Source organism: Anser anser (genome assembly GCF_964211835.1).
Source record: "Anser anser genome assembly, chromosome: 15".
NCBI classification, from domain to species: Eukaryota; Metazoa; Chordata; class Aves; order Anseriformes; family Anatidae; genus Anser; species Anser anser.
The window spans coordinates 16,040,690-16,057,673 of record NC_139736.1 but is presented as its reverse complement, the minus strand read 5'-3'; the positions used below and the strand labels follow the sequence as shown (position 1 = coordinate 16,057,673).

Genomic DNA, 16,984 nt, shown 5'->3' with positions numbered 1-16,984 from the left:
CTCTACAGGTACTTGAAGGTGTGGGGAGCTGGGGGTTGGCCTCTTCTCACAGGTAACTAGTGATAAGGTGAGAGGGAATGGCCTCAAATAGTGCTAGGGGAGGTTCAGGTTGGAAATGAGGAGACATTCCTCCTCAGAAAGAGCAGTCAGGCATTGGAATGGGTTGCCCAGGAAGGTGGTGGAGTCACCATCCCTGGGGGGGTGTTCAAGGAAGTGTTGGACCTGGTGCTTAGGGACATGGTCTAGTGGGTGACATTGGTAGTAGGGTGATGGTTGGACCAAATCTAAGACCATCTAAGGAACGTTAAGGTGGACAGGTCCATGGGACCTGATGAGATGCATCTGAGGGTCCTGAGGGAACAGGCAGATGAAGTTGCTAAGCCATTATCAATCATATTTGAGAAGTTGTGTCAGTCTGGTGAAGTTCCCACTGAGTGGAAGAGGGGAAACCTAACGCCCCTATTTAAAAGGGAAGAAAGGAAGAGCTGGGGAACTACAGGCCAGTCAGTGTCACCTGTGTGCCTGGCAAGATCATGGAGCAGATCGTCCTGGAAACTGTGTGGAGGCCCATGGCAAATAAGGAGGTGACTGGTGGCAGTCAGCATGGCTTCACTAAGGGCAAACAGTGCCTTGGCAGATCTGGTAGCCTACTGCGATGGGATTAGAGCATTGTTGGCTAGGAGAAGAGCAGCTGGCGTCATCTGCCTGGACTTGTGCAAAGCACTTGACACCGTCCTGCATGATATCCTTGTCTGAAAATTGGAGAGAGATGGATGTGACGGACGGACCGCTCGGTGGGTAAGGAGTTGGCTGGGTGGTCGCACCCAGAGAGTTGCGGTCAAGGGCTTCGGTGTCCAGGTGGAGACCAGTGACGAGTGGTGTTCCTCAGGGGTCAGTACTGGGACCGGCGCTGTTGAACGTCTTTGTCGGTGACGTGGAGAGTGAAATTGAGTACACCCTTAGCAAGTTTGCCAATGACACCAAGCTGTGTGGTGGGGTCGGACACGCTGGAGGGAAGGGTGCCATCCAGAGGGAGCAGGACAGGCCTGAGAAGACTTAATCTTTCAGTTTCTCTGAACTAAGCCCAAACAGCAGTAACAAATCCAGGAATCCTTTTAAAGATGCCCTGCGTAGTGACAATAAAATTGGTCTTGTACCTTCTTTTGCTTCCTAGTTTACTACCCAGAGATACATGATTACTTTCCTTAAAGTCAGTTATTTTGTATTGCCACTAAAAACATGATTCCTGCCTGGCCAGGGTGGCATAGTCCTGGATGGAGAGTTAGGAAAAGGTGGGCGTCTCGAGCCAAAAGAGCTGAGCAAGAGTGAAAGCTGAGGAAGTGAGATGTGATGTGGATTTAGAAATTGGTCGTAATTAAAAGTTTGTCAACAGAGCTTTAGCATGGAGCAGTTCCAGCAAATTCCTGAGAGTAGATGGAGGAAAGTAGATTTTTTGGTATAGCTTAGACCAGTCCTCCAAGCTCAGTTAAACTTCTTCTTTAGGTCTGTGCTCAGTGTAACTGTCTTGGTTAGTTTTTTTTTTTTTTTTCTCTCAGTGTGAAATGATACAGTTATTCTGGAAAGAGTTTCAAGAAAAAGTCTGCCCTTCTCAAAATTCCCAAAGCAGATTGCTGGATATTTGTTAATGACTAAGTGGTTTCAATGTTGAATTGACATTTCAAAGAGAAAATGCTTTTACTTAAAAATCTAAAACCTTGTACAGTCTTAAAATTTAATGAAAAAGTCAATGCATAGCCTCTGAGATATCCAGTAACTCTTTTAAGAATATAGAGAGGAAAAAAAGGTATTGACATTTCTGGTATTTCTAGAAAATACTGCATCTAAAAAGCCATGGGGAAAATAAAATGTGTTGTAATACATCTGGGCAGAATGGAAAAGAAAGTTAAAAGCGCCTTTAAGGATTAAAAGCTCTGCAGAACAGTGAGTGCAGGAAAAATAAGACATGACCAAAATGTTTTTGTATGTTTCTATAAATACAGGTTGTAGGAATAAAAACTGACTCATTTTTCAGATGAAGTTACTGAAGGGTTTTAAAAGTCAGCAGGAATAATAAATGATGGGGCCTCTCAGTCACCTGAAGAGAGAGGATCCAATTCACCAGCATCATGATGTCTCTGGTATGGCTGCTAATTCCAGTAAAAGGAACGGAAAAATGTGCACATGGCTTATCCCGAGAATAGTCAATGGGTGCATTGTTTTGTGTGCTGGGTTTTAACAAACCCCAGAGAAAGAATATTTCCCTATATTTAATTGCATTAATTTCCTTGGGAATCTTATTAAAAAATGATTTTCAACCAGATTGTGTCTCTCCTGGAATCCAGTGAGGTTTTACTCTTTAAAATTATATTTGCCACGTCCTCTTCTGCTGCAGTCTTCAAAGCGACGGGCTGTGGGCTCTTCTGATAGTCCATGGGGCTGCTCTGCGCCGTACAGAGTCACCGTTTGTAGAGGGCAGTACTTGCCCTGTGCAGGGTACAGAGGAGGGTGAAAGCAATCTTACCTTCCTAGTATTTGTTGTTTTAAACAGAGATTTCAGCAGGTCAATGTATGTGTGTTGTGATGAGTATGTTAGAACCCAATCTAAGGGGCGTTTTGCAAGCAGACCAAAAATAGGAGCTGTAGGGCTGGCAGCAGAGCATGCTTCGGAGCTGTTTCACAGAATCACAGAATTGTCTAGGTTGGAAGAGACCTCCAAGATCACCGAGTCCAACCTCTGCCCTAACACTAACAAGACCTCCACTAAACCATATCACTAAGGGCTACATCTAAACGTCTTTTAAAGATCTCCAGGGATGGCGACTCAACCACCTCCCTGGGCAGCCCATTCCAATGCCTAACAACCCTTTCAGTAAAGAAGTTCTTCCTAACATCCAACCTAAACCTCCCCTGGTGCAACTTTAGCCCATTCCCCCTTGTCCTGTCACCAGGCACGTGGGAGAACAGACCAACCCCAACCTCGCTACAGCCTCCTTTAAGGTACCTATAGAGAGCGATGAGGTCTCCCCTGAGCCTCCTCTTCTCGAGGCTAAACAACCCCAGCTCCCTCAGCCGCTCCTCATAAGACTTGTTCTCCAGACCCCTCACCAGCTTCGTCGCCCTTCTCTGGACTCTCTCGAGCACCTCCATGTCCTTCTTGTAGCGAGGGGCCCAAAACTGAACACAGTGCTCGAGGTGCGGCCTCACCAGAGCCGAGTACAGGGGGACAATCACTTCCCTAGCCCTGCTGGCCACACTGCTTCTTATGCAAGCCAGGATGCTGTTGGCCTTCTTGGCCACCTGGGCACACTGCTGGCTCATATTCAGCCGACTATCAACCAGTACTCCCAGGTTTGCCCTTCATAATCCTGAGTTATCTCTCCCAAGGCCTGCTCTTTTCAAGAAAACATCTTAAATGTAGATTAGAGATATCTCCCCTTTATTTTTTGTTTGCTCTCTTCCTATGCAGCTCTAAATAAGGGGCTGTGGGGCTGCTTCAGTGGTCTCTGCGTTTTTTCTAAATGGAAGACATGAAGTAAGAAAAAAGACACCCCATGGCGTGGTATGATTATGTGCACGTGTAATCTTTGAGAGGAGAACTGGTGCCATGGTTTTACCTTCCATGGATGTTGCTGTTTAGGAATAATGTAATGAGGCACGGTAGAGATGAAAGAAGTTTTGGATCCTTGAGGTCAGGAAAGGATTTCTTCTAAAGCTGGTGAGATACTTCAGTGACCTTCCTCGTAAGCGTGGTAGTCCTGTGTTTTACATGTGGTTTGCTGTGGAGAGGGTGTGCGTGGGTAACAAAACAAACATCTGAGCTGTATGGATCTTTCCACGTGCTTGTAGTGGGTAATTCTATTAGAACTAATTGGGTTTCCTAGTCTAGTAATAAGGATGGTAAGTTATTGCAGCAGTGTGCGTGTTAGTTGGCTGTACAGAATAATTCATGTGCCCACACAGAGCATGAAAACTAGGCTTGCTTAAATATACTTAGAGATTTGAAGGTGACATTTGCTTTCCAGGGGCCCTGTTTAGTTTAAATGTTTCATGAAAGCAGCTGCGACTACAGCTCTAATCTGGAGTCCCATGTAGTATCAGTCCACTATAGTGGAGCTAAATTGAATATTTTGTGTGTTTTACTTTTCTAGCGTTTTTTTCTCTGCTCTACATTGGTAGCATCTGATACAGAGAATAACTAGAGTCCCTGGTCGACAGTAACATTTTACAGCAATCTGAGCCTGATATTACATACTATTTTGTTGTGATTTCATAACAAGGTTAGTATGTGTGTAAAAATCTTTCCTTCAGCTCTTACTGCTTTGCAGTAAGTAACCTATGTTGCTGTGTGTGCTGTTGACACTTCGTTGCTGCTAATGAGAGTTATCAGAGATGATCCCTTCCCTGCCTTCTTTGCCAAGAGGGCAAGCCAAGCCTTTTCTTTCTAAATATAAATTCATCGAATTCTGCTGCAAGAATCTTTTCCTCCACTTGCTGGTCATGTTTGGTCAGCTCCCACATATCAGAGCCATTCTCTAGTTCATTGCTGGTATTTCACGATCACTGGGCGCTGAGGTTACTCTGAGCTCCTTACCTGTGCCTGGTTCCCCAACAAGGCCAGCACGGAAGAGGAGGAGTTGGGGAAGAGATGTCAGAAGTTCTGGGGTTAGTGATGTCTGGTTGGGGGAAGGCTCCCTGGGATTTTCTTCCTGCAAGTTCTCATCAGGCTGGGAAGCTTTGCTTCCCAACATCTACTTCTTCCTTTCTGCACTGATTCAGGCTGTAACACAACTTATGAAATTGTCAAAAGTAAGACTTTTCAGAATTTCTCAGTGACTCAAGAGTTACAGAGTCACCTCGGTCAACATTACTTTAGTTTTTACAATTTTAACTGTTAGTTTTCTTCTCTATATATTATTTATTTACTTTTTCTAACCTCTGGTTGAGGCTCCGGGGAGTGGATTGCAAAGGGGACTATGAAGTCTGACAGCTGTGGATAGGTTTTCCACAAGACTTGCAGATTTCCTGCAAAACTTACACACAGCATGAATTACAGTCAAAGCTTTCTAAAACTGCAAAAGTAGACGAATCACTCTGAAGAAGGTTTTCTGACACATGTAGTTATTAATATATGACCATAGACATAGAATTTGTCTTCTCCGACATAAAATAAACAGGCATCAAAATTCAGCCTGGCATGAGAAAGAAAAATGTTACTGAAGATGACAGAATTGCACTGGTTTACTGGTTTATGTTGGACCATAGTTTATATGTTAATTATACACAGAATGCATCTTTTACTTTCTCTTGTAAGATACTTTCTTCAGCTTGATTAAATGCTATTGTACTACTTCGAGTACATAGAAATTTTTATCTCCTCTTTTAAAATTTATGCTTCTTTTTAATGGGGGAAGAGAGAAGGGGATAAAGCCATAAAGAGCAAATATATTTTATGTTTATTTCTCATCCTTGCCTCCTTCTTTTTTTTCCCTATACAGAAGTTTATAGAGTTTGAAGATGCACTGGAGCAGGAGAAGAAAGAACTACAAATCCAAGTGGAACACCTTGAATTTCAGACTCGACAGTTGGAGCTGAAGACCAAAAACTATGCAGATCAGAGTAAGCAGAGTTGTGCACCAGACATGATTATACAGTTTGCCTTACACGACCATGTAACAGCTATTGTGCAAATATTTCACATTTTTGTTTGTTTTAATGTAATTTATGCAAAAGCTGAAATCTCTGGCTATCCCTTTCTTAGGTATAAAATTCTGAGTCATCTAAAGGATGGGATATAGCTACACTAATTTAGCAGAGGGTTCAGTGCTTCTCTTGCATGGAATATGCTTAAGTCTCTCCATGTTTGGGTAGACCTGTGCGGTGCCAGGAGTTGGACTTGATGATCCGTACGGGTCCCTTCCAACTCGAGTTATTCTATGATTCTATGATCTGCAAGATTTGGGCCATTGGTAAAGCTTTTTGTACCTGGTTTCCAGTTTCTTCTTGTGCTTGAACAGCACCTCCTTTTTTTTTTTTCCTCATATAATGATCACGTTTGTTTGTTTGTTTGTTTGTTTATGCACGTGCTTTCTTAACAGTTGCAGCTGCATTTTGTTGGTTGAAGTTCCCATCGTGTTTTGTCTAATACTTCTTGTACTCAAACAGCTGGGAGGCACCCACCCCAGAGGGTAATTTAATTTGTTGATAAACCACCACATTTATAGGGTACCTGGCTAGTGCTCTGTTTCTGCACTTCTGTTGCACCGCCCAGTCTGCCTGTTTTGGGAACATGCTAGTACCCGTGAAGTAAGTTTGTAATGAAAACCAGATACTCTAATTTGCATTATTCTGTTTCCGTTTGTTTCATTCAGTAGATAGGAGTTCATTTCTAACAAAGTATGCCTGTTTTGTAGTATAAGCTTTGAGACTTTTCTAGTTGCTCTGGGGAGACTGATCTGTATGTTAGCTAATGGTTGGAATCTTTTCTTGATAGTTTCACGACTGGAAGAGCGTGAATCAGAAATGAAGAAAGAGTATAATGCTTTACATCAGCGTCACACAGAGGTAGGCCATCATCTAATTATTTATGAACAAACTCTTAGCCTGCCCGTAAAATCATGTCAAAAAATTAATCTTTACCATACTGAACTAGAGCTTCTGAATCTTGAGAAGAACATCAGGTATACCTGAAGGGAGGATGAAAAGATGATGGAGCTAGGATCTTTTCAGTGATGCCCAGTGACAGGATAAGAGGCAAAGGGCACAAAAGGGAACATAGGAGGCTCTGTCTGAACCTCAGGAAGCACTTCTTTACTGTGCATGTGATGAAGTGCTGGCATAGTTTGTGCAGGGAGGTTGTGGAGTCTCCATACTTGGAGATATTCAAAAACCATCTGGGCATCTGGTCCTGGGCAACCTGCTTTGGATGGTCCTGCCTGAGTAGGGGGGTTGGGCAAGATAACCTGTATAGGTCACTTGCAAACTCAACAGTTTTTGATTCTGTGAAGAGAGCCCCCCTGCCTCATCTGCCCCCGCTACTAACCAGCCTCCAGGATACCTTTTACATTATTTTTGAATATGTTTTTTCATGGTTCTTGGTTAATCCTAAGTCATTTCTGACGTAATTTTCTGATGGATTTTCTGTCAATTTATTCCATTCAATTACGTCATCAGCTTAGAAGAAGAGCAAAGTTGAGGAGCGTCATCTTATTTCACCTGTTTTGTTTTGTTCTTTAAGAAAAAGGGAAATTAGAAACGGATGAGAAAATCAAACAAAAGCAGAAATTGAGTCTTTTCTTATCTTGTGTTTGGCTCATGGATTTTTTTTTCTCCTCACAGATGATCCAGACTTATGTGGAACACATTGAACGATCCAAGATGCAGCAGGTTGGCGGAAATAATCAAACTGAGGGCAGTGTACCTGGGAGAAGGTAGGGCCATAACCTCTCCATATAACGTATGCCATCCAGGAACTTGTAAACTGAGTGCACATATTTGACAGAGAAACAAACCAGAAGAAGGATCTTTCCATCTGGGCATAGATTGTAGCTGAAGTTTTTTGTAATGGTTGTGGGTGAGTTGTAGGTAAGTTTTCTAAGGCTTGACAAAGAGGAGTTTTTTGTGTTCAATTACAAAGTTCAGACCTTATCACACTGCCATGGGTGGAAAAATATGTTTGTATTCTCAGGTAGCATGTAAAAGGTTTATCCGTAAACTGAATGGAGGTGGCAGAGAGTACTCGTTTGTGTGAATGCCTGTGTGCGTGATAGCCAGCAAAACTGTAGCAATTAAATCCATTAGCCATTGTATAAGTTTTTCCTCAGTTTCTTCAGGGGAAAATTTCTGCAGGTCAGTCACCTGATAGACCTACTTATGAGAAAGAAAGTGCTTTTCCCCCGTTTTCATAGAACCAGCCTTTGTTTAAAGAATGACAGTAGTAGTACAGTAGTACAGTTCAGTACACAAAAGCCCTAGTATTTTGTAGTCTTAGGCCAAATTTAAAGCACAGAAGTTGCAATAGCATTGATTTCATTACAGATGCATTTTATATATCAGTAATACTGCCCTTGGGGTGAGAAAGAAAAGAAAAAAAAGTGGTGTTCCATAAGTACTGGTTAGAGAAGTAATAATCAAATAAAACATCATATAAATCTACTCAGAATGAGCACAACCTATTAAGCCACTGAGATATAAAAAATATGTTTTCTGTGGCGATTTTTATGTCTGTCAAACTATTATTTCTGTTAATGAGCTTTAAACTAGCGAGCTCGCTACCCTGGCCTTTGGGAAAACACACTTTGGCCTCTTCAGGGATCTGCTTGATAGAGTACCATGGGACAAAGCCCTGGAGGTAAGAGAAAAGAAACCAAAAATGTCAAATATGGTAATATACCAAAATATCAACCAAGAAAGCTGTTTGATATTCAAGGATCACCTCCAAGCTCAGGAGCAATGCATGCCAACAAAGAGGAATTCAGGCACAAACACCTGGAGGCCTGCATGGATGAACAAGGAGGTCCTGGCCAAACACAAGTAGAAAAAGAAGGCCTACAGGAAGTGGAAGCAAGGACAGGTAGCCTGGGCGAGATACAGTGACATCGTCCGAGCAGCCCAGGATCAGGTTCGGAAAGCCAAAGCATCGTTAGGATAAAATTTGGCCAGGGACATCAAGGGCAACAGGAAAGGCTTCTATAGGTACACTGGCGATAAAAGGAAGACTAGAGAAACTGTGGGCCTTCTCCAGAAGGAAACGGGAGACCTGGTTACCTGGAATACGGAGGAGGTTGAGGTACCCAATGACTTTTTGGCCTAAGTCTTAGACTTTTTGGCCAGCAAGAGCTCCAGCCACATAACCTGGGCCCCAAAAGGGAAAGGCAGGGCCTTGGAGAATGAAGGACTGCCCGCTGTGGGAGAAGATCAGGATGGAGACCATTTAAGGAACGTTAAGGTGGACAGGTCCATGGGACCTGATGAGATGCATCTGAGGGTCCTGAGGGAACAGGCAGATGAAGTTGCTAAGCCATTATCAATCATATTTGAGAAGTTGTGTCAGTCTGGTGAAGTTCCCACTGAGTGGAAGAGGGGAAACCTAACGCCCCTATTTAAAAGGGAAGAAAGGAAGAGCTGGGGAACTACAGGCCAGTCAGTGTCACCTGTGTGCCTGGCAAGATCATGGAGCAGATCGTCCTGGAAACTGTGTGGAGGCCCATGGCAAATAAGGAGGTGACTGGTGGCAGTCAGCATGGCTTCACTAAGGGCAAACAGTGCCTTGGCAGATCTGGTAGCCTACTGCGATGGGATTAGAGCATTGTTGGCTAGGAGAAGAGCAGCTGGCGTCATCTGCCTGGACTTGTGCAAAGCACTTGACACCGTCCTGCATGATATCCTTGTCTGAAAATTGGAGAGAGATGGATGTGACGGACGGACCGCTCGGTGGGTAAGGAGTTGGCTGGGTGGTCGCACCCAGAGAGTTGCGGTCAAGGGCTTCGGTGTCCAGGTGGAGACCAGTGACGAGTGGTGTTCCTCAGGGGTCAGTACTGGGACCGGCGCTGTTGAACGTCTTTGTCGGTGACGTGGAGAGTGAAATTGAGTACACCCTTGGCAAGTTTGCCAATGACACCAAGCTGTGTGGTGGGGTCGGACACGCTGGAGGGAAGGGTGCCATCCAGAGGGAGCAGGACAGGCCTGAGAAGACTTAATCTTTCAAACAAATATTTTTGTTGTTCTTACCTGTTCTTTTTAAACTCTTTAATTTCTTCTGGCCCTGAGGAATATTAAAAGGTTTCATAGATATACTAGCCACAAGCTGTGAGAGCCTTTGGTCTAAAAAATATACAGACGCAGTACCAGCTGCATAGGAGTACTCAAAAAAGACTGCCTGCTAGGTGTGTCCTCTCTTGTGTCTTACAAAATATGTCTGACTGGTCTTTCTTAATACCTGCATACTTCATTTGGTTAATACTGCTGTACTTCACTCAAAAACCAAATCTTTGGAAAGCATTAGGCTAAGAAAAGGTACGGCATGTCAGACTATACACACGGGACAACCTGGGAGAAGACATGAATATGACAATACTAGGAAAACTGATGAACAGAAAGTCATGAACATTTTTGAAGGGGGAACGGTATCATCTGTTTAGACATAATGAAATGTGAAAGAGGAGCAGTAAGGAGAATTTGGATGTGAAGAAAGAGGAAAATCACTAATGAAGAAAGATAGTAAGAATAAATGTCAGTTGGGTTTGAGGTAAAGAAGAAGAAAGGAAATTTCAGGCCTTGGCTTAAGAAATACAAGTACCCTAGAAGTTGTGCCTTCCTTCTGCTGGATTGGACGGCTCTGGGGAAGGCTGAATTCAAACTGCCAAAATTTTGATTGTGTATTGTAAGAATGAAAAAGGGAGAGAAAAAGAGACAACCCCCTCCCTCCCCCCATGAAAGAGGTTTGAAGGATGCAAAAATGGAGTAGTAAAAAACATGAATTTTTAGAATGTTTGGTAAATAGCTTGAGACTCCTGCCAGGTTCACTGCAGCCTTGATATTCCTTCCCCAGCTAGCACTCCGTTTTCTGCCAGAGTGGTGGGTATGAATGGAAGGTGGGACATCCTGCTGGGCTGGGAGACTTGTCCTCTGGTTCTGTATTGGTAGTATTTCTGCAGCACGCTCCTCCTTGCAGGACGCCTGCCATTGCAATTAAAAATGCTTCTTCACTGAGATCCTCGCTTGAGCCTGTGTTACTGGCTGCTGATTGTTTCTCACATTGTCAGTCCAGCTGAGTTCTCCCATCTGAAATTCATGGACATTTTACAGGAAGAACAGCTGTGCTGATGTCTGCATTTGTATCTTGCTACTGCTTCCATGTCTCAGGTGGGGACTGGGTGGGCTGTGAGCTGCTGAGCAGACATGGCACAGTGTAGCTGGAAGTAAAGTGTCCACATATGCTCCTGTTTCTTTTGTTGTGCAGAGAAGCACAGCTCCCCTGCCATCCACTAGACAGAGAAGACTCAGCAACATCTCAGGGGGAGCAAGATCACGGTTTTAAACAGCTTTCACCTCAACTTGAAAGGCAGACTGCCTCATCTAGTTTTTCTCCTACATGTGCTCTCTGATTTACAGTGCAGTTCTCAATCAGATCTATAAGGAATTGGACCAGGAGCATTCTGGTCTGGATGAGCTCTTTCCATAGTCATGGAAATCCCAAGCATTTCAAAACTTCAGATTTGGTCAGCTGCACATGCCTTCTCTCTGGATCTGTTTTTCTAAAGTGACAGTTGTACTTAAATCAGAAACAACTGCTGCATGACTCAAGCTCCCCCAGGGGAAACAAAAACAAACAACAGTGAGTAGTGTTACTTCATTACATTCGGTAATAATTAAAGATACTTTTGTAGCCTTGGCTGCAAGAATAACTTGCAGCGGGAATATATTGGTATCTCAAAAAGAGATCCTACATTTATTTGGTTGATAAGGTATTTATCATCTCATTTGTAAGGCTACCAAAGCCTTTTTACAGTATGTACGTAAAGGAAGGAAAGCCACAGTTAATTACCCTTCTTCTGCTGAGGATCAAATAGTCCTTTCAGAAAATAGGATCTTACAGTATTCCTTCTAGAGAGGAGTAAATAAAGGTTGTGGTAGTTGTTAAGTGGTCTGAATAGTAAGTTCTCAGTGCTATGTTTTCTTCAAAACAATAAATCAGTGTCCCAACAGAGAATGTCTTAGAAGAATAAAAGCAATTACAGAAGACTGTTTGGTGTCTGGCATCCTAGCCATTGCCTGATTGCAGATTATGCTTACCCAATATCCAAATGAACTGTCCAAAATATAAAAATCTATAGAGGAAAAATATCAAAAGATAAACAGTACCCTCTCTAGGTAAAAGAGTATGATGGGTCTCTTCTCTTTCTCTTCTAGAAAGAGGAGACATGGTATAAAAAGAACTAGTAGTTTATAGGTGTTCTTCTGAGTGTGAGAGCGGATGTTCATAAAAACATCCTCATCAGACTACTTTTTTCCTTTTCATCTGCCCCAGTCCGATCCTGGTCACAACTGTAATGGTATGAGTATGTTAGGCTTGTTTCCCTTCCCACTTATCCTTCTGTAAATAAGACTATATCTGTGCAGTTACTTAGATGATAAAATCTAAAGGTGCTGTAGGCAAAAGCATGCTCAGGGCCTCCCTCCTTTAACAGGCGCTATGTGTATGCACCTGCCAAGTTTGGATTGGAGTACACAGTAGAAATTGGTTTTAATGATATTTCCCTTCCCAAATTTTCAAATAAGCTAAAATTAATTGTGACTTTATGTCATCATTCAGTGAAAGAGACGGATAGCGAACAGCGCTGTTGGTTATACGTGCAGGGCCACCATTCTGAGGGCTGAAGGGCAAAATTTTCATTTTCAAGAATTTTCAGGAATTGCTTCTTTGTATTGGATGAATGCTTTGAAGTGTGGCATATTGCTAGTCTCTTGGAAGAGGAAAAAAAAAAAAAAAGAAACACTATTTCTGTGAAAGTCCCTGACAGGCCTTTATCTGAGTTTGTAGGAACAACCAGTGGGAAGTGGGACTTTTTCCTTCATTTCAAGCTTTGCACTGTTCAAGCATGTGCTGCGTTTACCTGTTGGGCACAAGCATTTAAAGATGTGTGTTTTTGTGTCACCACGCAGCTGTGTGTGGACGAACACCACCATTTGTGTTTGTCGGTGCACTGATGTTTTGGGGAAGATAAAGGTATCATTTCCTATTTTCATCCATGAACGTGCTTGGGTGTGTTTTGTATGGTAGGCTCTGAAGGTACGTATTTGCATAAGACCATACATACCCAAAGTGTGTTTGTCTGTCACGTGAGAGAAGTTTGTGTGAGAACTTTTGGGGTATTTACTGCCATCTGAGAGGGGTAAAGAGTATGTTGCACACCTTCACATAGTGCGATTTAGGGCGCATGCATACACTGTCTCTTTACACTGTCTCTTGTAGGGCTGCATGTTTGCATGACCTTTGTTCTCTAATAGTTGTTTTTCTTTCTTTCTTTCTTTGTGTCTTGCTTTTTGTGTGGTTGCTGCTCTGTTTTGGCTGTTATGTTTGTCACTGCAGTCATCGCCAGTCATGGAGGAAAAGGTAAATCCTGTTGTTGCACCTTAATTTTGTTAATCATGGTTTTGGAGGTTGCTGTTGAGTGGCAATGGTGTGATGCTGGAAATGTACTGTTCTGGCCTGTTTGCCCTCTCTGTTTACTGACATTTGCATTGGACTTGCTCACGTGTGCCACTTCCCTTAACTGATGCAAAGGGAGGGCAACAAGCTGCCACATCAGGAAGAAGCTTGTCCCAAAACAGGATCAGCCGTGTGTGTTTGGATATTTACACTTCACTTCCCAGAATTTTAAAAAAGCTTTCTTTTCTCCCTTATTTTATTGAAAGAGTGCAAAATACGCATATTTTCTAAGCAGGGCAGAAAATGTGTGTCATTAGTAACTCTCAGAAAGCACATCTGACTTTGGGCTAGGCAGTGAGTTCTGCACCCCCTTAGCCTACGAAGAGGGCAGTTCTCATTTTTAAATGTTGACAAACTTAGTTTTGTTAAGTTTTATAAGCTGTAGGATGTTACTGAAAGAGCATTCTGACCCAGGTTTTGGCTACTGCAAACCTCTATAGAGGTGTTTGCTGTTTACCTTGTAACATGAAGTGGAATTAACCAAGTGTTGAGTCCCCCTGTACCAGAAAGGCTTAGGTGTGTGAAGGTAACTACAAAGGGCTGTAGTGAGCACTCAGAATTTATACCAACCTTGAGGATACTCTAAACTTCCTTGAAGACTGATAAAGTCAGCCCCAGTACTGCAAAGCTTAAGTTAGCAGTTTTTGCTCTTCTCTGGGAGATGCAGAAGAGGCTGGAAAGTGTTTCCAAAGAAATTCAGAAAGGAAATTTTGAATGCAGTTTTCCTAACAGTCTACATTAAAATACCTTCCTGAAGATCCTACAGCTTCTGCTGCTGCTGGGACTTTGCACCTCTGTTCTTTGTTTAGCATGGATAATAAAGTTCATATGATCAGCGTACATTCAGTGGGGTGCTACATTTCCTAGCATGTTAAATGTGTTTTCATAAGAATCTAGAAACAAGCTGTGGGCTCGCAAAAGAAATCTAATAGAGCTTACCTGAAGAGGAAGTATAATTCAATATCTGTGTCAGCATGTGTTTGGGATGGCTGGTATTTCTTACAAGTGGCAGTGTTGCCACATTAGGACATACCACTCTAATCACAAAAGCGTTTATAGCATATTGTTAGGTAGTCTAACTGTGCCACTTGTTTTGCAGAAATAAATTATTTTAAATAATGTTTTAGAATGTTAGGAACTTTTTTCCAGCTACATACAGCTGTGAAGAATGAATCCCTTAGGACCACCCTTCTAGCCTGAAGAAAGAAGGAAGATAAACTAATAGTTAAAGCCGCTCAAAAAATGGCCTGAAATATATTTTTTTCTAACTGACAAAGGGTAGAACCTTTGGGACCCTTCAGAAGTTATGTCTGTAACTGTGAAACTAAGAATTTTGTCTTTGTGGCATAAAGCTCTAATTTTTAATTTTGAGTCATTTAACAATCTCTTGTGCATAGTTGACTGTACTTTTCGTGGGTACAGTGCCAGAGTAAATATTTCATTTTAGGGGAAAAATTTCCCTAGCATGTTATTTAGAAATTTAAAACAGCTGTTTGAAACTGTTCAGAGTCTCAGAGTGTCAGAGGTAGGATAAGGAGAGGTAAATGCAGGAAGACGGTCAGAGGTAAATGGGATTTGTCACAGATCTGGCATCCTGACTTATTAGGAGCAGGTGTAAATGGCAGGATGGAGGTGATAAATCAGTATTTGGGCAAACTGCAGTAGTGTGTGTTCTCTATAAGCAAAAGTAAATACAATCAGATAGTGTCTGTGATCTGTGTTCCTTTAAAATTCACATACGTGTGCTGCTTTTGTAAGAGGGTTTATCTATGAAACTTCCATATATGAATCTTTAGGATTTTCAGGAGAAAATGGAGATTCTTAGGAAAAGTGCATCCCAAATATCCTTTCTGGACCACACTGAAAACACCTTTCTTCCTTCTCTGCCCTTCCAAGATGGGCCACAGCAAGCGGTTACTCCTCAGCAGGAGCTGCACTGGCGCAAGGGAGCAGCACGCTGTGTTGCTGAGAATGGAGAGGCTGGGCTATTTGCTTTCTCCACAAATGTCTATTCAGTTAGACATTTCACTTTCTTTCTTCATAAATGACCGGGCTTGTGCCCCAGCCCCTGTGTCAGTGTGTTTGAGTAAGCCCTGGGGCGGCCTTAGGTGCTGCTGCAGTTCTTTTGTCCACAGTCACAGATCACAATCACAGACCAGGCCGGGTTGGAAGGGAGCTCTGGAAGTCATCCGGTCCCACTCTGTGATGAAGTGGTTGTGGGGGTAGCTTAGCTGAGTCTTAGCAAAAATTATTTCTGTGTCCAGGAACACCACTGCACAGGGTTGGCTTGGAGCCTGATGGAGAAGGGGAGCACGTCTGTGTCTTTTGAGGAGATGCTCACTGATGCCCTGTTTCTGGAATGTTAATGCTGATTAGACACCTTCTTTCTTTGATTTCCAAGTCTTAACATTGGTCTGTTGGGCAGTTCGAGCTGACCACCTTATGCACAGCCAAACATTTTTTGCATAGCAATTTAAACCAGTGCTGAGTATCATTAAAGAAAGGTACATGAAGGTCTGTTGTTATTAAAGCTGGTGTATAGAATGGCAGATTTCATCACTCTCTGCACCAGAAAGCAGAAACCTGCAGTGAAGTGTGAATAGTCCTATCCAGGAGTAGGTGACATACCATTACTTAAACTCTTTGTGGGTTAATGTCACACAGGATCAGCTCGGTTCATCTCAAAGGCCTCTGGAGTCCAGCTAGTAGAGGCTGCTGGGGAGATGCACTAAGTGGAGCTGTGGTCTGTCCCTGCAGTCCTGCTCCTCTGGCACGAAAGTGGATGCTGGTTTCAGCATGCTGCTTCAGCCTTTTCTACCTCTACTGCTTGCTCTACGTTTTCTCCCAGTAGAACTTGGTCTCAAAATGTGTACCAGCTTGTATATTCAGAATCAAATCCAAGCTAGCTAATCACCTGCATTTGCAATAAAGGAGAGGGCTGAAGAAAATGCAGTTACAGACATCTGGCCATATGAATGATGCATTCATTTATAACTTCTTTTAAATTCTGAATTTTCAGTGAGCTATAATTGGATATGGAGAGGGGATTGGAGAGTACAAGTATTACTTTTCTTGCTTAATGTTGAAAGTGATCCAAAAACCACTGATTTCTGCTGTTGGTGCAAATCAGATTTGGGGTGGAATGTACAAAGTGGCGTGTAGGTGACTCACTTAAGCCTCTTTCCTGTTTCAGTGATGACATCTCCAGAATCTTTGGGATCTTCTTTTTTTTTTTTTTTGTGGGAGTTGTCTGCTGTAGCCCACAGCACCTCCATTTCTCAGAGGATACACTGGCTTAAATCAGCTCAGTTCTCTGCATTTTTCATTTCCCCACAATATTTTATATTGGTAGTGAAGTTGTTTTTGTCTGTTTTGGTCACTTGAACGCCTCTGCCTTCTTAGACTCTCTCCAGGCAGATGCATGGCTCTACCAATAGACACCCTGGGTCTGAACAGACAACCCTTTGGAGGTGTGGGGTTGGGAATCCACACAGCTGCTAAGTGGAGAGTGCAACTCAGTTTCTAATGATGAATATTTCACATAAGCTGGTGTGCTGTTTCTTTTGTGTAAGACCCTTGTAAACAGCTAACAGATTGGCTTTCCCTTTGTCTCTGTTTCTCTGTTTAGCAGGAAGGAACGTCCTAACTCTCTGAATGTCTTCCCCCTCGCGGATGGCATGGTACGTGGGCAGATAGGGGCCAAGATCGTCCCAACACTGGACCACTGGCACCTGAGTGACCTCGGCCAGCTGCAGTCCAACTCCAGCTACAAGGTTT

The 16,984-nt window shown here is 42.9% G+C and overlaps 1 protein-coding gene across 22 annotated transcripts in view; it reads left to right on the top strand.

Annotated features, from left to right (window-relative positions):
• MAPK8IP3 (mitogen-activated protein kinase 8 interacting protein 3) overlaps nt 1–16,984 on the top strand; it is a 71,184-nt gene that overhangs the window by 7,928 nt on the left and 46,272 nt on the right. For 11 of the 22 annotated variants that reach the window (XM_083800657.1, XM_083800647.1, XM_083800652.1 and 8 more), the window contains exons 2-6: nt 5,496–5,616; nt 6,491–6,561; nt 7,336–7,427; nt 13,088–13,111; nt 16,836–16,980. In XM_083800657.1, coding sequence (XP_083656783.1) covers nt 5,496–5,616; nt 6,491–6,561; nt 7,336–7,427; nt 13,088–13,111; nt 16,836–16,980 — 453 coding nt within the window. The remainder of the gene's footprint in view (nt 1–5,495; nt 5,617–6,490; nt 6,562–7,335; nt 7,428–13,087; nt 13,112–16,835; nt 16,981–16,984) is intronic. The other 11 variants (XM_083800656.1, XM_083800640.1, XM_083800650.1 and 8 more) reach the window with 7 other exon arrangements.